This window comes from Podarcis liolepis (assembly GCF_965112155.1).
Source record: "Podarcis liolepis genome assembly, chromosome: 7".
NCBI classification, from domain to species: Eukaryota; Metazoa; Chordata; class Lepidosauria; order Squamata; family Lacertidae; genus Podarcis; species Podarcis liolepis.
The window spans coordinates 93,509,110-93,529,940 of NC_139561.1; the positions used below are offsets into that span (position 1 = coordinate 93,509,110).

General features: G+C 47.8%; 2 protein-coding genes across 6 annotated transcripts in view; one reads left to right on the forward strand and one right to left on the reverse strand.

The window, feature by feature from the left end:
• Window positions 1–424: 424 nt before the first annotated feature.
• LOC310712818 (NTPase KAP family P-loop domain-containing protein 1-like) lies at window positions 425–9,091 on the reverse strand. 5 transcript variants are annotated; one of them, XM_083516204.1, is made up of 4 exons: window positions 7,346–9,091; window positions 5,403–5,593; window positions 4,827–4,961; window positions 425–2,488 (listed from the first exon to the last, which is right to left on the reverse strand). In XM_083516204.1, the coding sequence occupies exon 4, from the start codon at window positions 2,481–2,483 to the stop codon at window positions 816–818; it is 1,668 nt and encodes a 555-aa protein (XP_083372330.1). In that variant the 5' UTR covers window positions 2,484–2,488; window positions 4,827–4,961; window positions 5,403–5,593; window positions 7,346–9,091; the 3' UTR covers window positions 425–815. The 5 variants fall into 5 exon arrangements, with proteins under 5 accessions (XP_083372330.1, XP_083372328.1, XP_083372329.1 ...); XM_083516202.1 differs by having other exon boundaries at window positions 5,483–5,593; window positions 7,346–9,090; XM_083516203.1 differs by having other exon boundaries at window positions 5,483–5,593; window positions 7,087–9,090.
• A 5,590-nt stretch (window positions 9,092–14,681) lies between these two features.
• The window catches only part of LOC310712893 (zinc finger protein 213-like), a 356,206-nt gene continuing 350,056 nt past the window's right edge, over window positions 14,682–20,831 (forward strand). The window contains exons 1-2 of the mRNA XM_083516339.1: window positions 14,682–14,716; window positions 17,875–18,369. Coding sequence (XP_083372465.1) covers window positions 17,956–18,369 — 414 coding nt within the window. The 5' untranslated portion in view covers window positions 14,682–14,716; window positions 17,875–17,955. The remainder of the gene's footprint in view (window positions 14,717–17,874; window positions 18,370–20,831) is intronic.

Here is a 20,831-nt window from a genome sequence, read left to right on the forward strand (position 1 = left end):
TTCGTGTGCAAGCACACTTCTTCAGATACACTGAAACAGAAGTTGCCAGATCCTTCTATATAGTGAGAAGGTGGGGAGGGGTATTACTCAGAAGGGTGGTGGGAATGGGAGATTGGCAGATAGCTGAGATGAGCCTGTTGACGACTCTTAACGACTGTAATAGGTCTTACAGGAAAAGGCAAGGGGTGAGGAGGTGAAAAATGGCTTAGTCATGTATAATGGGATAAGAATCCAATGTCTCTGTTGAGACCAGGTCTCTCCATGGTTTTAAGTTTGGTAATGAGTTGCAATTCAGCAGCTTCTCTTTCCAGTCTATTTCTGAAATTCCTTTGTAGTAAAACAGCTACTTTGAGATCTTGTATAGAATGTCCTGGGAGATTGAAGTGTTCTCCTACTGGTTTCTCTGTTTTGTGATTCTTGAAAAAGAGGCTCAAGAGCTGAGATTCTGAGAGCTGTAGAATGAGGTGGTGGCAGTGGCGAAAATGGTCCAAACCCATGAAATGACCAGAGTAAATGACAGACAAAATAATCTAATGTTTTCATAAGACATAATTTAATTTGGGGGTGAGATTGGTATCTGTCACAAATGCATATCATATACAGCACACTTCATTCCTCTCTTCCTGTTCCATGCAGGCTTTTTTAAAAAACCACACACACACACACACACACACACAATATCTGCAGTGAAATATGGTTGAATTCATCTCAGCGTTGTAGTCCGAAACATCTGAGGGGCACTAGGCTCGTGAAGGGTATCTAGGATCCTTTTTAAAATTATTATTATCTTTCTGCCACAATGAGCAGCTCTGGAGTTATCCTTCACCTTTCAACCCAGCAGTTTTCTCCGCAGACGGTGACTCGCCCTCCCTGTTTTTCCTCCGGACTATGTGATTCAGGCCCCGCTGCAACTCAAACTGCCTTTTCAGAGAGAAGTCTAAATTGATGAGGAAGTTGGAAAAATACCTGGCCCGCCCCACCGTAAAATGGCTCTTCTGCAAGAAGGTTCGGAAAAGATCAGGGTCCCCATCGAGCTCCAAAAGTTTTCTGACATCGTTCTTAATCTTGTCCAGCTCCAAAGCATTGTCCTCATAAAACGGCAACAAGGCCTTGCTGTCTCTTTCGGATGCTTTGTCCTGCAGATCTCCTCCTCCACTTCTGCCATGGCCTTGCTTCAGCTGCGAGCCCCTGGCCCGGCTTTCAACGAGCTTTTCCTCCTGCTGCTCGTCTTCTGCACACTGCAAAATCCAGCTCAGGCGGCAAGGCCAAAAATGGGCAAGGATAACCCAATCGACCACCTCTTTGGTCACCAACCTGCCATCTTCCCTACTGACATTCAGTCCGGATTGGGGCTTATATCCTAGGTCAAGCATGGACCTAATGGTCAGCACTGTGTTGACGACCCGGTTCATTTGGACAAAATTTCCTGGGACGTAATCTTCAAAATTCTCATGGCTCAGGTCTTGGAAGATGTGCTGGACTTCCTCTGTGGCCAACGAGCCCGTGGCTTCTTTGACCCCTTTGCTGTTTTGCTTGTGAGCCCATGTTTCCGGATTAGTAGCAGAATCCTGCCCCCGTTTCCTTTTACCGTTCAGAATCCCTGCGAGCATCTGCCTCTTGCCCTTGCAGCTCATCCGGGGCAGGGAGAAGGGGAGAGAGATGATTCGATTTAAGTACAAGTAGCCATTGCTGCAGGTGGTATTTGAGGACTGAATGCTGTCCACCAGGATTCCTGGGTCAGCGACCAAGATGGTGATATAAGGAGCGTCTTCGTCTGAAAGGAGGATTTTGATGGCGTCTAGGACGGCCACCACTTTGTCCGGAGTGCAGAGGTCTAAATTGACGATCTTCAGAACCACCCGGATCTCTCGGTCCTCCTCGAACGCCATGAATTGTAGGAAATGAGTGATTGTTTTCACCTCTTCCTTCACAAAGTGCATAAAGCCCAGCTGGTCCTTGGCGTTCATTTTCGCCTGGAGTTTCTTTTTCAGGGTGAAGAAAATGTTTCTCGTGCAGCGCATAAGAGGCAGAGTGGATGCGCCCAGCACTACTGTTGTTGTGTATGCCACGCTTTCCCATAAACCGCCGCCCGATTTCAGCCTCGTCAGCACCATGCTCAGAAACAACCCAAGGAGCAGACACAAGAGGCCAAACCAGAAGAACTTGCTCCATCCTTTCAAAGCCCATTTCTTTTTCCGCATAACTGGCTCTTCCTTGAATTTCACGCCAAAGGACCGAAAAGTGCTGAACGGGATCCTGTAATTGCCTTCGATTTCATCCAGCAGTGTTGTGACGATGCCGGCCCAGGTATGATCGCATCCTGCGTATTCCCAGGCGTTGAAGTTGATGAAAATATAGTGGATGCCTTCAGGCTTTGCTGAGCGCAGAAGGGGGTGCGTGAAGATGATGTGCCAGAGGAACAAAGGCAGGGAGTACGTGGTCCTTGCAGCTTCGCTTCCGTTTTGTTTGCTTCGCCAGCGCATGTGATCTGCAACGGAGAGCATCGCATTGGAAGATTCCAGACAGAATAAACGAAAGTCCTCCTTCACGCGGCACATAGTTAAACTATGGAACTTGCTGGACTAGATGGGGGCATGCTCTGACCCAGCAGACTCTGCTTAAGTTCTTAGGAAATAATTTATTTATTTTTTTTAAAAAAATTCCTTCCAGTAGCACCTTAGAGACCAACTAAGTTTGTTACTGGTATGAGCTTTCGTGTGCATGCTATGGTATCTGAAGAAGTGTGCATGCACACAAAAGCTCATACCAATAACAAACTTAGCTGGTCTCTAAGTGCTACTGGAAGGATTTTTAAAAATAAAATTTAATTTTTAAAATTTTCTTTTGACTACGGTAGACCAACATGGCTACCTACCTGTAACTAGGTTCTTATGCCTTGTGCTCACACCAGTTCCCAATTCATCAGCATGCTGCTGCAGACCACGCTCTCGGGATACGAGGTCCACCTGAACAGATCCTCCTCAACGAATCTTTTCTCTCCCAGCCCTACCTAGAGCTTCTGGGGATTGAACTCAGGGGCCTCCTGCTCTGACCCTGAGCTGCAGCCCTCCTGACACAGTCTGCATGCCTTTCCCTGCATCCCTGCAAGTACAGAGGACTAGACAACTCAGGAAAGATGTCTTGGCTATCCCAGTGGGCACCCTCCTGTCTCAAGAGACATTGGAGTGCGCCTCCGGGGGTGAAGCAGCACTGAAATGACCTCCCAGGGCACAAACCCGGGCAGGGTGTCTGGAGGTCCTGGACTGCCCAGACAACAAGACCCTGGAAGTCGGTGCCCGCGGCGAGAGAAAAAATGGTGCCGTGGGGGAAAAGCATGGAATCCCCATGCTGATCCACAGAACGACCGTGGGCCGATTCCAGGAAGCTCCTGGGCCAGAAGCAGCCCATGGGCCTTAGGCTGCCGAACTCTGGTTTAGGATCAGAGTTTTCCTTCTCCTAGATGGGCTACCTGCCAACCTGCCCCTCACTTCCCTCTACAGCACATGCAGAAACCCCCTTCTTGACCACTGGACCCACTCATTCAGGGGAAGCCCCTAACTCATTGAGGGTTTGAGACCCATCAGCTGCTCTCGCCTGGGTGTGGCCATTGTCACCTGCTGACAGCTTCTCGGAGCCCCAGGTGAGAGCTGAGTGCAGGGTGGTGACCAAGGTGGACAAACTACTCCAGAAGGAGCACGATGTGTCCCCCACCAGAGGTGCTACCCCATGCACAACACACTGCTACCGTAATCTCTCATAATGGTTGGCCAGCTTGCATGGCAATGAGGACCCCTTCTAGCGCTGCACCCCAGTCCTGCCATGGCTGTATGGGGAAATGGATGCTCCACTGGCATCACAGAGTCCCTGCATCTCAGAGGGCAGCAGCGCCTCTGGCAGTCAGCAGGTCTTGCTTGGAAATCTACAGCAGCCTTTGCCAATCTGGTGCCCTCTGTGTGTTTTGGACTGCCTGGGGCTGATGGGAGTTTTAGTCCAAAAACATATGGAGGGCACTAGGTTGGGGAAAGCTGTCTTGGGCACTGGGACAGCCCAAATGATGATGATGATGATGATGATGATAATAATAATAATAATAATAATAATAATAATAATAATAATAATAATTTATTTATTTATTTATTCCCCGCCCATCTGGCTGTGTTTCCCAAGCCACTCTGGGTGGTTTCCAACAGAAGGTTAAAAATACATTAAAACATCAGTCATTAAAAACTTCCCTAAACAGGGCTGCCTTCAGGTGTCTTCTAAACGTCAGATAGTTGTTTATTTCTTTGGCATCTGATGGGAGGGCGTTCCACAGGGTGGGAGCCACTACCAACAAGGCCCTCTGTCTGGGTCCCTGTAACTTCGCTTCTCGCAGCAAGGGAACTGCCAGAAGGCCCTCGGCGCTGGACCTCAGTGTCCAGGCAGAAAGATGGAGGTGGAGACACTCCTTCAGGTATACTGGGCCTTTAAGGCCATTTAGGGCTTTCAAGGTCAGCACCAACACTCTGAATTGTGCTTGGAAACGTCCTGGGAGCCAGTGTAGGTCTTTCAAGACTGGTGTTATGTGGTCTCGGCAGCTGCTCCCTGTCACCAGTCTAGCTGCCACATTCTGGATTAATTGTAGTTTCTGGGTTACCTTCAAGGGTAGCCCCACACAGAGCGCATGCAGTAGTCCAAGCCGGAGATAACTAGAGCACGCACCACTCTGGTGAGACAGGTGGAGCTGGTAGACGGTGAATGACCCTCTCGCTGTTGTATAATTAAATACGCTCTGAACTCTCTCTTTCATCTGTGATGACTCACGTCTGAGGAATGGTGGTCCTTACCTTCAATTTCACACAAGAGCCTTTTCTTGCCTCTCCCCCAGGGTGCGTAGATTCCCACCGTCACAGGGAGGGGAATATGGTGCAGAGTCTCAGCCAAGGCTTGGCAGTAAATAGTTTCATTTGTTCCTGGTTCCTCTGTAAAAAAAATAGAAGGAAATCAAAATGATTTTTATTTTATTTTTAAATTTCACCAGACTATGAGGACCAACCAGGGACGCGGGTGGCGCTGTGGGTAAAACCTCAGTGCCTAGGACTTGCCGATCATATGGTTGGCGGTTTGAATCCCCGTGACGGGGTGAGCTCCCACCGTTCGGTCCCAGCTCCTGCCCACCTAGCAGTTCGAAAGCACTCTTAAGTAGATAAATAGGTACCGCTTTATAGCGGGAAGGTAAACGGTGTTTCCGTCTGCTGCGCTGGTGCTGGCTCGCCAGAGCAGCTTCGTCACGCTGGCCACGTGACCCGGAAGTGTCTTCAGACGGCGCCGGCTCACGGCCTCTAGAGCGAGATGAGCATGCAACCCCAGAGTCGGACACGACTGGCCCGTACGGGCAGGGGTACCTTTACCTTTACCTTTGCCTTTATGAGGACCAGCAGCAAGTAGAACCGGAGAAGAGAGCTGAAATCTAAGACGCTGATTTGGAAACTATGTTACACACCCCGATTTTCTTTATCCAGAGGTGCCTCTCCCTTCCGCTGGAGTGAAATGTAGATGGGCTTACTCATCATCGTGGCGTTTAAAAAGTCCCCAATCCACAGGCTGTTTAACTCTGCCAAAGAAGGGTAGGATAATGAGTAGAGTCCTGTCCCCACCCCTTGGCACTGGTAGGGTGGCGGGCAGAGAGGTCAACAGAAGGGACACCAGAACCGAAGATGGCGCAGGAGCAGCCAGCTAAGTCTGGTTTGCCCCCATCTTCCTCCCTGCTGAATGCTAGGAGGGCAACACTGAGATGAAGGAGGCACAAGCCAACTGCTCAACTCCCTGTGCCACGGCTACCATCGCTGCTTCCTAGCCATACTTGCTTCTGGGCTGGCAACTGTGGCAAGTTTTAGGTGCCTATTAACAAATAGTTCCCATAAATTTTCAGATTGTACCGCTCGGTGTTTTGATTCTGGATTTTTTATTTGACACCACAGGCAACTCCCTGTTTATGTGAAATCGCGTATATCAGAAACACCATTGAGAAAACCTGCAAACGCCCTCTAAGCCACTGGACTCCCTTGAAAAAAAACCTTACAAAAATTGAAAACCCCATCTAACTCTACCACAATTGCTCTCTCCAAACCTCCTCGCTCAAACTCCAACCCTCCCCAGGCCTCAAAGGTTGGTGCAAAGGCTAGAGGCTGTTTTCGTGCCCTTTTTTGTGCTCTTTTAGGGCTGTTTTTGCCAATATTCATGCCTCTTCCAGGTTCGTGGCGATGCAGTCACACGTGGCTTGAGTGCGTGTAAGCAGGGAGTTAGTTGCCTGTATGCATTTTTGCTTTATTTGCCTTCTAGTCCTGTGATTTTTATGGCTTTTGCTTTGTACAACGCTTAGAGGTGGTGGTTGTTGTTGTTTTAAAAAAGATATCAGGCATCCTCTAAAATGGATACGATAAATGTATAAAAATGGCTGAGCTGAATGGGCATGTAAAAGCTGGAGGTGGCAATGTGCTCCTGTCCGTGTGGGCATGCGTGTGTGATGCTGCATCCTTCACTGCTGATGTGCGCAGAACAATGAACCGAAAGAAAAAGTAGCAGTCACCATAAGGAGCTCAAGGCCACACACGTTTAGGCAGAACAAACGATGCCATGCTGGCCGAGTAGTAGGAACTAGAGCAGGCATAGCCAAACTCGGCCCTTCAGATGTTTTGAGACTACAAATCCCATCATCCCTGACCACTGGTCCTGTTAGTTAGGGATGATGGGAGTTGTAGTCTCAACACATCTGGAGGGCTGAGTTTGCCTATGCCTGAACTAGAGACAGCTGGAAAAGAAATGCGATCTAGCCAGAATTGTCGTTAGTACAAGGAAGACAGATAGCTCCTCCTGCAAGTAAAAATCTGCTTGTTTTAAAATGGGTATAAAAATCCTTGGATCCCTTTGTTTGGGGTCCTGCTCTTTTGTTTTTTGCTAGCTTTCCAGATTGTTAGTAGCTGGACCTCTAGGGTTGAGCATGGAATAAACTGGCAATTCCTGTTTGCTTTGCTTTTCTGCACCTCGCCTCTTGAGTTTCGGCCTCAGGAAAGACACGGTCAACCTTTTCCCCACCGCACCACCCACCAGATGTTCCAGCTGCTGCCTCGCACCCCCTTCATCGCCTCCTAGGAGACCCTCCCTCTTGGCCACAAGTCGGGGCAGCAGAGCACACGTGTTGCCTGCTAGGTTCAATCCTGCGAATCTCCAGATAGGGCTGGCAAAAGGTGTCTGTCCGAAACCCGAGAGAGCCACCCCCAGCTGGTCTTCGAAGGCGATGTTGAGCCAGATGGACTTGCAGGTCTGGACTCAGTGCGAGGCAACGGGCAACCTCCTGAATTCTTACCTAGGCGGCTGTCCACGTAACTTCTGAAGTACAGGAACCAAACAGGGAGTGGCAGTTGGAGCAGCAGAGATGACCATCGATGCTTCCTAGAATGTCCCTTTTCTCCAGCTTATATCAGGGTCAACAGAGGAATGAGTGGCGGGTCAGCTAAGAGCATGCAGGCATGTGTGTGTGTGTTGGGGGTTAACGGAAGGGCAGAGTGTTTGAGGACATTGGCAGGGAAACCAAAATGCTTGTATACAAAGCTATTTTACTACCAACCTTACTGTATGCTTGGGAAACATGGACCACTTACAAACGCCATCTCCAACTCCTCAAAAGATTCTGTCAATGGGGTCTCCGAAAAATTCTACACATCACTTGGGAAGACAGGCGAACTAATACCAGTGTACTGGGAGAAGCAAAGATCACCAGTGTCGAAGCGATGATTCTTCAACATCAACTTGGTTGGACTGGTCATGTTGTGCGGATGCCTGACAATCGTCTTCCAAAGCAGCTACTCTATTCCGAACTTAAAAATGGAAAGTGTAATGCTGGTGGTCAACAAAAGAGGTTTAAAGATTGTCTCAAGGCAAATATTTTAAAAGTAGTATAAACACCGACAACTGGGAAACACTGGCCTGCGAGTGCTCCAGTTGGAGAACAGCCTTGACCAAAGGTGTGATGGGCTTTGAAGACTTTCGAAGTCAGGAAGAAACAGTGCTAAGAGGAAGGGCGTTTGGCAAATCCACACCAGGATCAACTCCTGCCCAGAAACCAACGTCCCCACTGTGGAAGGATGTGTGGATCCAGAATTGGCCTCCACAGTCACTTACAGACTCACTGTTAAGGCCAAGTTCATGGAAGACAATCTTACGCGGCTATGAGGGATTGCCAAAGAAAGATGTTGGGGGTATGGCACATGAGCCTTAGATCTGCTGAATTCACTAAGGATCAATCAAATTTACGAGAAAGGATCTTATCTACGAAAAAAACAAAATTCTTGGTAACGTAGTGTGAAGTTTAGGTGCAGTGCCATCAGTATCCTGGTAGCATCCAACTGTGAGCCAGCTGCATTTGATTCGGTGATTAAACCTCAACAGTTTCTTGAGCACCCCTAAAGTCAGAAGGTAATGGAAGCACGTGTAGCCTTCACTTACTTAACACCTGGTTTCACGTGGCCCGTCTGGAAAAGAGATAATAGTGTCCTCTCTACAGGTCCCAAAGCTTGCTGAAATATCATTAGGGATGTTTGGCCCACTGACAGCATTCACACTTTGCTGAGAAAGCAGGTCTTCTCCTTGGAAGAGAGTAGATTTATTTGGCAAGTGCTGCCTTTTCAGATGTAAGATTCCTGGGAAAAGCCTACGCATATGTCTAGAAGCTGCCAAGGAAGGTTTACCTGCTATGTGAAGCTATTTGCCTATTCCTTTGTAATCCTGCCTTCATCATCCAGCTGCCTTCATCAAGTTAATGTACACATATCATAATTTTTGACAGGGAGGTGGCGCAGGAATCTTCTTCTTTGGCGATCCCTCGTAGCCGAGTAAGATTGACTTCCATAAACACTGTTTATGGATAGCCCTGCGTGTTGTGGCATTCATAGAGCCCTGTGCCCCTCTCCCCCTCCGACACGGTATCATCGATCTCTTTCAACGCCATAAACAACTTGTTGGCATACAGCGGCATTCCTGAAATGAAAGACCATCAAGATTTTTATTTTTTTTAATGCTTTTTTATTAAATTTTCCACAGACAACAAACAAAACAATCTTTTACAATCAACATTTTGTGTTATCTTATTTACATTGCGTATATTCACGCCACGACTTCCTTCCTTCCCTGCGCTGGTTTTCTTAAAACATATCTTCTCTTGTAGATTCTTATTGACCTTCTATACGCATCACAGGATTTATGTTAACCCTGCCGTAGTTTTTAAACTTCTAGTTATTTCTTATATATACCACAAATTTACCCCACTCTTCTTCGAACTTTGTACCTTTTTGTACCTCAAATTATATATGTCATTTTAGCCATCAAGATTTAAGCGCTTTAACAGCAGCAAAAGTTCCAGTTGCATCTAAAAGCCATTGGATCCATAAAAGAAAGCAACAGAGTTTTGTCAGGGCTAGTAGGGTGGGTATAGAAAATGTAGCTTGAGTCTCTTGTGTGAAGAGATGCTACATCAATCCCAGAATCGTAGCGTTGGAAGGGACCAAGAGGGTCATCTAGCCAACCCCCTGCAATGGAAGAACATTTTGCCCAATGTGGGGCTCAAAGCCATGACCTTGAGGTTAAGTGCATCTGCAGCAACACAACCAGACTCCTTCATCTGCCCCAGCTGCAACAAAACATGTCTCTCCACAGACTTAGGGGGAGCAGTAATGCTCAGTCCCTTCAAGAAAAAGTAACCCATGGAGGAAGTGGGGTCTCAAAACGACAACCCTGAAGGGCGGGCCCAAGGGTGCCGGGGGGGAAAGAGCCGTGATACGAAGTAAAAACCCACACAGAAACGTACCCAGAGACACAGAACAACCAGTTTAATAAAGGAGTGAAGTTATTTGATTAAAAAGAGAAAAAACTCCTGTCAGAAAATGACCAGCAAGCGCCAAGCCAAAGAGACTCAGGATGACCCAGCTGCTGCGTCTGAGGAGAATCCTAATATATTGAATTAGAGATGATGAGGCTAAGATTGGAGTTGTCTAAGGTTGAAGCAGAGAAAGAAAGAGAAGAGGCCAGAATGGCAGCTGCCCTTCATCTAGCAGAGATACAGGGAGAGAGAGAGAGAGAGAGAGAGAGAGAGAGAGAGAGAGAGAGAGAGATGAGCCAGCCCAAGAAGAAAGAGACAGGGAGGCCAAGATGGCCCATGAAAAAGAGATGTTTCCGTTAAAAATGGAGGAGATTAAGGCGAGGGCAGAACTGCCGCAAGCAATTTTGGGGGTGGAGATTTTGCCCCAGCAAATGTAAAGTATGTAAAAGGTGATGGTGTGCAGGCCTAATGGTCCAAGCTTCAAAATGCCAGTGTTACGGAAAATTCTGGGTGCGGGGCTACTCTGCCACCCAGCTCGTCAGACTAGGTCTGTGGGTCCCTGCGGAGGAAAATGAGCTCAGCCGGAGACAGGAGCAAACTGCAGAAGATCCAAGTTTATTGCGCAGCAGGTTCAAGGCGAGATTGAACAGCGAGAAAGGGGTGACATGAACTTTTGAAATTTCCCTCCATGTCCCAGAATACAGTGCAAAATACATCCCAGTTACATCATGAATACATTAAGAAGAGGTTGGGTTACACAGATTACATCACGAATACATTAGGAAGAGGTTGGGTTACACCGGATTAACATATGGAGGAGGGAGGGGGGAATATGCAGAGCTGGAGATATGCGCAGATAAGCACATCCTGAGAAGACAATGGTCCATGTATGCATAGTCTGTCACCTGGCATCGCCCGGAGGAAGGGCTTGGCAGAGCGATTTGACCGGATTAGGGTCTTGACACCTTGCTTGAGGGATTATGGAGGACAGGGGAGGTGTCTGGGGTCCTAGAGAAATTGAGCAAATTGGCACATTGATTTTCTATGAATTTTATAGATTTTAGTCCCTTTTGACATTGACAATTGGAAATAAATGGATATATTGTAGCGAAGAAGGAGGTGAAGAATACATGCCCCCCACTTCCGTATCACCAGTTTTCAAAATGAGGCAAGTCAAATATTTGGGTCCCGTCCCAAGGGGTGGAAATATACAACCTGACTGGAGCAAGGCAAAGGTCCTTCAAGAGGGGCCTAGACCCTCCACAGAAAGAGAAAGAAGAGCTTTTCTGGGGGGAGTGGGATATTTATTCCTCCTTTTAGCCCCCATGTTGCTCCTTGACATGACTGGGAGAAGAAAGACCAGCCAGACAAGAGCATTTGGAGGGACCAGTGCCAGGCAGCGTTGGGACATTTAAAAACAGCCCTAGATCTGGGGGCAGCAAGCTTTTCCAGCCGGGGGCCGGTCCACCATCCCTCAGACCTTGTGGGGGGCCGGAATATATTTTTTTGGGGGGAATGAACCTGGCTTGAGAGCAGTACATGTAAAAAGGATCTAGGAGTCTTCGTTGACCACAAACTTGACATGAGCCAACAGTGTGACGCGGCAGCTAAAAAAGCCAATGCAATTCTGGGCTGCATCAATCAAGGGAAGTAATAGTGCCACTGTATTCTGCTCTGGTCAGACCTCACCTGGAGTACTGTGTCCAGTTCTGGGCACCACAATTCAAGAAGGACACTGACAAACTAGAACGTGTCCAGAGGAGGGCAACCAAAATGGTCAAAGGCCTGGAAACGATGCCTTATGAGGAACGGCTAAGGGAGCTATAGAATCATAGAATCATAGAGTTGGAAGAGACCACAAGGGCCATCGAGTCCAACCCCCTGCCAAGCAGGAAACACCATCAGAGCACTCCTGACATATGGTTGTCAAGCCTCTGCTTAAAGACCTCCAAAGTAGGAGACTCCACCACACTCCTTGGCAGCAAATTCCACTGTCGAACAGCTCTTACTGTCAGGAAGTTCTTCCTAATGTTTAGGTGGAATCTTCTTTCTTGTAGTTTGGATCCATTGCTCCGTGTCCGCTTGTCTGGAGCAGCAGAAAACAACCTTTCTCCCTCCTCTATGTGACATCCTTTGATATATTGGAACATGGCTATCATATCACCCCTTAACCTCCTCTTCTCCAGGCTAAACATGCCCAGCTCACTTAGCCGTTCCTCATAAGGCATCGTTTCCAGGCCTTTGACCATTTTGGTTGCCCTCCTCTGGACACGTTCCAGTTTGTCAGTGTCCTTCTTGAATTGTGGTGCATGTTTAGCCTGGAGAAGAGGAGGTTAAGGGGTGATATGATAGCCATGTTCAAATATTCCACCTAAACATTAGGAAGAACTTCCTGACAGTAAGAGCTGTTCGACAGTGGAATTTGCTGCCAAGGAGTGTGGTGGAGTCTCCTACTTTGGAGGTCTTTAAGCAGAGGCTTGACAACCATATGTCAGGAGTGCTCTGATGGTGTTTCCTGCTTGGCAGGGGGTTGGACTCGATGGCCCTTGTGGTCTCTTCCAACTCTATGATTCTATGATTCTATGAAATTCCTATACCCCACAAATAACCCAGAGATGCATTTTAAGTAAAAGGACACATTCTACTCATGCAAAAACACGCTGATTCCCGGACCGTCCGGGGGCCGGATTGAGAAGGCGATTGGGCCGCATCCGGCCCCCGGGCCTTAGGTTGCCTCCCCTGGCCTAGATGGACCTTGGGGTCCCTTCCAACTTTAGGATTCTGTTCTTCATTTTGGAAGGCGGACAAGGAGCAAGAGCAACCTGCCGTCACAGAAGGAAAAGGACGGAGTCTTCATCTCCTTGGTTGCCCTTCTCTGGGAGGGTGGGCAGATTTTGAGGAGCAAAAACGAGGGTGCGATGATGACTCTCACTTTCAATACTCCTACTATAGGTAGGCCAGAGAAGCTGCGATGTTTTGTTTCCAGGTTGAAACAATCCAATTCAGCAAATGAACAACTCTCTCTCTCTCTCTCTGTTGTTGCATCCATCCCAATCTCTCCAAGGATTTAAGGTGGTCACTCAGGGTTCGTGTTTCCTTTTGGAATGAGGCACAGAGAAGTCACTGGTGTCTTCATGATATCTGGTTTATTGACATGTATCTGCAACCTGAGCATGGAGAATGTGGGCTTTACAGCACTGACACTCCTAGAGGTTCTTGTTTCTCCCAGAGCCGCAGCTGTGGATTCAAACAAACCTCAACCATCCTGCTCTGCCTGCTGCTCTGCTTCTCCATCCCATAACTCCTAAGCTCTGCAGCTCACCTTGCTTCACCTGCCGAGGAAGAGGGCCCTCTCACCTTGGCCTCTTCTACCGAGTCCCTTTCTTCTCTGAACAGCCCATGACCCGAGCCTCTCACTTCATGACAAACTTGCCTGGTTGAAGGAGCTGTGAAGACACGCTGATTCCAGAGGATGAGGAGCGTCAAGCACACCGTTTAATCCACACGCGTCTGGCAACCCAAGTCTAAGCCAAATTCTAAGACTTACTGAATGCAGGAATTTTGGGGGTATAAGAATGGCAGCGTGTTCAGAACACACAATGTCACCAGAGGGGAATAAAAGGCTTCCCAGGAAAACCCCCTTGGCTGCTCCTGTGTTGCTTCCAAGGCGACTTCACCAAGAACATACATTTATGGCTGAAATACAGACACAAAGCAGCAGATGGGACAACGCAGAATGCCCCCCCCCATGTTTCCCCCCTCCAGCTGCCCCTTCAGCCCCCCCCGGGACCCCTCTTGCTGGGACAGGGCTCTCTGCCCCGCAACCCCCCCAGACCCGCCCACGGGCCCCCAAGAGAGCCAGGCGGGACTCGCCCCCCCGGAGAAGAGACACCCCCGGGTCCCCCATCTGGCCCCTGCGACCCCCCTGGAAGGCTCCCCTCTCCCCCGCCCAGACGCCCCTTCGCAGCCCCAGGCAGAGAGTTAACACGGTTTCAACCATGAGGCCCTCAGTGACCGTGGGGGCCAATTCTGGATCCAGGCGTCCTTCCTTGCCTGGTTGAAGGAGCTGTGAAGACACGCTGATTCCAGAGGATGAGGAGCGTCAAACACACCGTTTAATCCACACGCGTCTGGCAACCCAAGTCTAAGCCAAATTCTAAGACTTACTGAATGCAGGAATTTTGGGGGTATAAGAATGGCAGCGTGTTCAGAACACACAATGTCACCCGAGGGGAATAAAAGGCTTCCTAGGAAAACCCCCTTGGCTGCTCCTGTGTTGCTTCCAAGGCGACTTCACCAAGAACATACATTTATGGCTGAAATACAGACACAAAGCGGCAGATGGGACAACGCAGAATGGCCCCCCCAGCCATGTCTGGCAATGTCTGCCCCCTCCAGCCCCCCCCCGGGACCCCCTCTTGCTGGGACAGGGCTCTCAGCTCCGCAGCCCCCCCCAGGGGCCCCAAGAGAGCCAGGCGGGACTCGCCCCCCCCGGAGAAGAGACACCCCGGGTCCCCCATCTGGCCCCCCCAAGGCCCCCCTCTCCCCCGCCCAGACGCCCCTTCGCAGCCCCGGGCAGAGAGTCGGGCTCCTCCTCCCGGACACGGGTTCCCCCTTCCCACGCACACGCGCCCAGTCCCGGGTTCTGGGTCCTGCTTCCTCCCTCTCCCCCCCCCCCCGGAAGGGGCAGCTCTGCGCCTGCGCGACGCCCGGGCTCCTCCGCAGGGAGAGAGAAGGGTTAAGGGGCGCCGAGCTGGCTTCCTAGAGAGGACAGGAAAGGAAGGCGGGCCGCTCCTCCTCCTCCTCCTCCTCCTCCTCCCCTCTGACGTCCCTTCCGGCCTCGCCTTCGCCTGCCGGGCTCTGGTGGGTCTCCTCTCGGGGGAAGCCTGGGGAACTCCCTGCCCCGGGAGGCGGGAAGGGGAGGGAAGAGAGGCTGGGGGGTCCGGGAGGGAGCCAGAGGGACCTCAGGCCCTGGCCAGGGAGGTGGGACTGGAAGAGAGTGAGGAGGGAGAAGGACATTCGGAGGGACATGATTGTGAGGGAGAAGGACATTAAGAGGGACATGATTGTGAGGGAGAAGTATATTAAGAGGGACATTATTATGAGGGAGAAGGATATTAAGAGGGACATTATTATGAGGGAGAAGGACATTAAGAGGGACATAATTGTGAGGGAGAAGGATATTAAGAGGGACATTATTATGAGGGAGAAGGACATTAAGAGGGACATAATTGTGAGGGAGAAGGATATTAAGAGGGACATTATTGTGAGGGAGAAGGATATTAAGAGGGACATTATTGTGAGGGAGAAGGATATTAAGAGGGACATTATTGTGAGGGAGAAGGATATTAAGAGGGACATTATTGTGAGGGAGAAGGATATTAAGAGGGATATAATTATGAGGGAGAAGGGTATTAAGAGGGAGAAGGATATTAAGAGGGACATAATTGTGAGGGAGAAGTATATTAAGACGGACATTATTATGAGGGAGAAGTATATTAAGGGGGACATTATTATGAGGGAGAAGTATATTAAGAGGGACATGATTATGAGGGAGAAGGATATTAAGAGGGACATTATTGTGAGGGAGAAGGATATTAAGAGGGACATTATTGTGAGGGAGAAGGATATTAAGAGGGACATTATTATGAGGGAGAAGGATATTAAGAGGGACATAATTGTGAGGGAGAAGGATATTAAGAGGGACATAATTGTGAGGGAGAAGGATATTAAGAGGGACATTATTGTGAGGGAGAAGGATATTAAGAGGGACATTATTATGAGGGAGAAGGATATTAAGAGGGACATTATTGTGAGGGAGAAGGATATTAAGAGGGACATTATTGTGAGGGAGAAGGATATTAAGAGGGACATTATTGTGAGGGAGAAGGATATTAAGAGGGACATGATTGTGAGGGAGAAGGATATTAAGAGGGACATTATTATGAGGGAGAAGGATATTAAGAGGAACATTATTATGAGGGAGAAGGATATTAAGAGGGACATAATTGTGAGGGAGAAGGATATTGAGAGGGACATTATTATGAGGGAGAAGGATATTAAGAGGGACATTATTATGAGGGAGAAGGATATTAAGAGGGACATGATTGTGAGGGAGAAGGATATTAAGAGGGACATTATTGTGAGGGAGAAGGATATTAAGAGGGACATTATTATGAGGGAGAAGGATATTAAGAGGGACATTATTGTGAGGGAGAAGGATATTAAGAGGGAGATTATTGTGAGGGAGAAGGATATTAAGAGGGACATTATTGTGAGGGAGAAGGATATTAAGAGGGACATGATTGTGAGGGAGAAGGATATTAAGAGGGACATGATTGTGAGGGAGAAGGATATTAAGAGGGACATTATTGTGAGGGAGAAGGATATTAAGAGGGACATGATTGTGAGGGAGAAGGATATTAAGAGGGACATTATTATGAGGGAGAAGTATATTAAGAGAGACATTATTATGAGGGAGAGGGATATTAAGAGGGACATAATTGCGAGGGAGAAGGATATTAAGAGGGACATTATTATGAGGGAGAAGGATATTAAGAGGGACATAATTGTGAGGAAGAAGTATATTAAGAGGGACATTATTATGAGGGAGAAGTATATTAAGAGGGACATTATTATGAGGGAGAAGGATATTAAGAGGGACATGATTGTGAGGGAGAAGGATATTAAGAGGGACATTATTGTGAGGGAGAAGGATATTAAGAGGGACATTATTATGAGGGAGAAGGATATTAAGAGGGACATTATTGTGAGGGAGAAGGATATTAAGAGGGACATTATTGTGAGGGAGAAGGATATTAAGAGGGAGATTATTGTGAGGGAGAAGGATATTAAGAGGGACATTATTGTGAGGGAGAAGGATATTAAGAGGGACATGATTGTGAGGGAGAAGGATATTAAGAGGGACATGATTGTGAGGGAGAAGGATATTAAGAGGGACATTATTGTGAGGGAGAAGGATATTAAGAGGGACATGATTGTGAGGGAGAAGGATATTAAGAGGGACATTATTATGAGGGAGAAGGATATTAAGAGGGACATTATTATGAGGGAGAAGGATATTAAGAGGGACATGATTGTGAGGGAGAAGGATATTAAGAGGGACATGATTGTGAGGGAGAAGGATATTAAGAGGGACATGATTGTGAGGGAGAAGGATATTAAGAGGGACATAATTATGAGGGAGAAGTATATTAAGAGAGACATTATTATGAGGGAGAAGTATATTAAGAGGGACATTATTGTGAGGGAGAAGGATATTAAGAGGGACATTATTATGAGGGAGTAGTAAGGGGGACATTATTATGAGGGAGAAGGATATTAAGAGGGACATTATTATGAGGGAGAAGTATATTAAGAGAGACATTATTATGAGGGAGAAGGATATTAAGAGGGACATTATTATGAGGGAGAAGGATATTAAGAGGGACATTATTATGAGGGAGAAGGATATTAAGAGGGACATAATTGTGAGGGAGAAGGATATTAAGAGGGACATAATTGTGAGGGAGAAGGATATTAAGAGGGACATTATTATGAGGGAGAAGTATATTAAGAGGGAAATACCATGAAGATGACGCTTCCCTTCTCTCTGTTAACAAATCTCTGTATGTCGGCCATTTTCCCTCCCTAATTCTTTATTTGACGGAAAGTCCAGTTTCCGAGGCGTCTTCCAGGGCAGTTCCACCCAGAGGGCCTTGCCACCGTCCCCTCGGATCCAGAGCAGGAAGTCCCCAAGGGACGGTGGGCTGGAGCTAGACATGGGCCCTGCTGCTCACCAAGCCACCCAAGCAGATATGGCTGGGTTGGGGCGAAGCTCTGGACTATGAAGTGGGGAGGGGAGGGACCCCCACTGTTGCCTTGGCTCCAGATTACACTCACGTGTCATTCACAGTTATGACTTCTTCCTCCTCCTCCTCTCCCTACACTTGCTCAGGGAACATTCTTCTTCTCTTGGCTGTGCTTTGATCTTACAATAGAAAAATGTGTTTGATTCGTAGGATTTGCTGCACCTTGCAGTAGAACTTGGCAGAGGACCAAGGGGCTCCTTCCAATCTCTTGGAGACTTCCGGAGAGCCCAGATGGATGAGCAAGACTCTGCTGGCCCTGAAGCAGGAAGAGGCCATGCCATGGAAACAGGGCGCAGTGGGGAATTCTGGGAAAACTCCGTGCAGAAGATCCTGGGTGAGGAGGACACCCTTTGCTCAGAGGTGCAGAGCCAGCAGCTCAGGCAGTTCTGCTTCCAGGAGGCCAAAGGATCCCGAGAGGTTTGCAGCCAGTTCTACCACCTTTGCCATCAGTGGCTGAAGCCAGAAAGGCACACGAAAGCTGAGATGTTGGACCTGGTGATCTTGGAGCAGTTCCTGGCTGTCCTTCCTCTGGAGATGGAGATCTGGGTGAGGGAATGCGGAGCAGAGACCAGTTCCCAGGCGGTGGCCCTGGCCGAAGGTTTCCTCCTGAGTCAGGCAGAGGAGAGGAAGCAGGCAGAGCAGCAGGTGAGACTTTCCTCTGGATACTCCCAAGGGGCTCCAAAGAGGAGGGAGAGTAATGGCCCATCCTTTTTTGGAAAGCATCTAGGAAGAGATCTTCTTCTTCTTCTTCTTCTTCTTCTTCTTCTTCTTCTTCTTCTTCTTCTTCATACCACACCCATGTGGCTGGGTGCCTTCCAGCACATATAAAAGCATAAGAAGACATCAGGTGTCTTCCAAAAGTTATGCATTTTCTTATCTCCTTATCACCTGATGGGAGGGCATTCCCCAGGGTGGGGGCCACTGTGGAGAAGGTCTTCTGCCTGGTTCCCAGTAACTTCACTTATCACAGAGAGGGAATCAGCAGAAGACCCTCAGAACTGGACCTCAGTTCATGGAGACGCTCCTTTGGGTATGTGAAGAGATTATGGCGGCCAAATGGAGCCCAGCACACTTCCGCTGCGGCTGCGAGCTGTCTGTGCCGATCGAAAACGTCCTCCAGCCTCTTTGGCCGTTTTAAGCATAATGTACACAGCGGTAGAAGCAGTTGCAGTGTGTGGGTAATAAATCGGAACAGACTGTTATCTCCAACAGTCTTTAATCGTGTAGCTTAACATCGTAAAATCAGCTTCAAACACCTGGCGACAACGCACACATCTCTCCTCCTCCGAACAGAACAGAAAGAAGACTGACACACACACACAGTAAGGTTCCCGTATGTGAAACATAACCACGCCTCATGTTCGGGTCTGACCCGCTACGGCGAGCAGGGGACCCCTAAAATCACAGGCGCTGAAGCCTGTGAACAAGGAGACTCGGTGGGCACCTTTTGCGCCCCCCGGTACTGCGAAAGAGCCTTTTTAAAGGCTACGGAGCGGCATCGGGTGTGAGCGCGGTGCTGAGAGTCGCTACCCAGCCTGCGGAGTGAAGCCGCGTCGCCATTGAACAGAGAGCGCCGATTCCTTCCTGAAACTGAAATTGGACTGTAAAACCCGTGAGTAAGATTGACAGACGGAACGGGACATTTAAAATTGAATTTGGAAAATTTGGCTGAAAACGGGAAAGGCATAAAGTAAGGAAGTCTGCCTCCCCGGACTGCATGATTAAATAAAGCAACGAAAGAACAAAGCTGCATTTAAATGAAGGCTAACTTTTAAGCTGTCAAAACCTGACATCGGACTTAAAACTTCCCCCCAGTAAGCAGGAGAAGGGGGGAAGTAAAATCGGAAATTTACAAACCTGTTTGAAGGAAGTGGAGGAAAAAGATCTTCCACTGTCAAAAACCCTGAGTCGGGCTGCCGGAGTAAGGCACTAGGGAACTGAACTGTCAATTTAAATTGGATACAAAGTTGGGGTTTTGACTGAAACAAAGTTATAAGACTTTAATGGAGTTATTTTGTGAACATCTGAGGATACTGAAACTGTGATAAGAACTTTGATGGTGGACTTTTGGACTCTTTGTTTCTGGATTCTTTGTTTCCTGTCTTATGTGTTTCTGACTTTCTAAATTGGATACAATTAAATGCTCCCTCTAGAGGACTTAAAGGAAATTCGCTACTGAGAGAGGAAAAGAGTGGAATTTTCCACTTCTAAGTCCTTCCTGTGAGAACTGACCTTGAGGATATGAGTGGCCAACCAGATGAGATAACAACTAGATCCAAAGCAAAACAAACTCAGCAAACTCAAAAGAAAAGGGGTTCGATGCAAGGCATAACACCAGCTGGACAGGAAAAAGTACCAACTGCATCTATGGAGTCAATGACACAGGCATTGCTCAAAATAAACCAGTCTTTGGAAGCATTGACAAAGCAGTCAGCGGAGAATACAAAAAAACTGAATGACCTGACAGCAAGATTGGATTTGAACACGGCAAGTGTAGCTTCTAATACAGATTCTATAAATAAACTTATTCAAGAAAATTCTGAAACAAGAAAGATTGCTCAAAGTGCAAAAGATACAGCAGAAGAGACTAAGAGGGAGCTTGCACCAATCACAAAAAAGGTGAATGAACATGATGCAACTTTGTCTTTGTGGGAACTTCAGAGAAAGGAGAAAAATCTTAAATTAAGACTAGTTCCAGAGGATGAGAAAGACAGTCTTGCAGAATTCCTCACAGAAAATATTTTGGAATTCTGGCAGGACGAATTTCAGGAGGAAGAACTTGAAATAACAACGGCCTTCCGGTTGGGCAGAAGGCAAGGCAAGAAGCCTAGGGATTGCTTGATTACATTGAGATCTAGAGAAGAAAGAGACAAGATACTAAATCTACATTATCAAAAGGCTCTTGTAATCCAGAATTGTCAAGTTCAGATCTTTAAAGACATCCCTAAATACATTTTGGAGGTGAGGGCCTTTTACAAAGATTTGGTTTACCTTCTGAAGAAGAACAACATACCTTTCAGGTGGGAGTTCCCACAAGGACTGTCTTTCAACTACACAGGAAGGAAGATCAAAATAAAAACAGTTCAAGACAAAGAATTGTTTTTGGA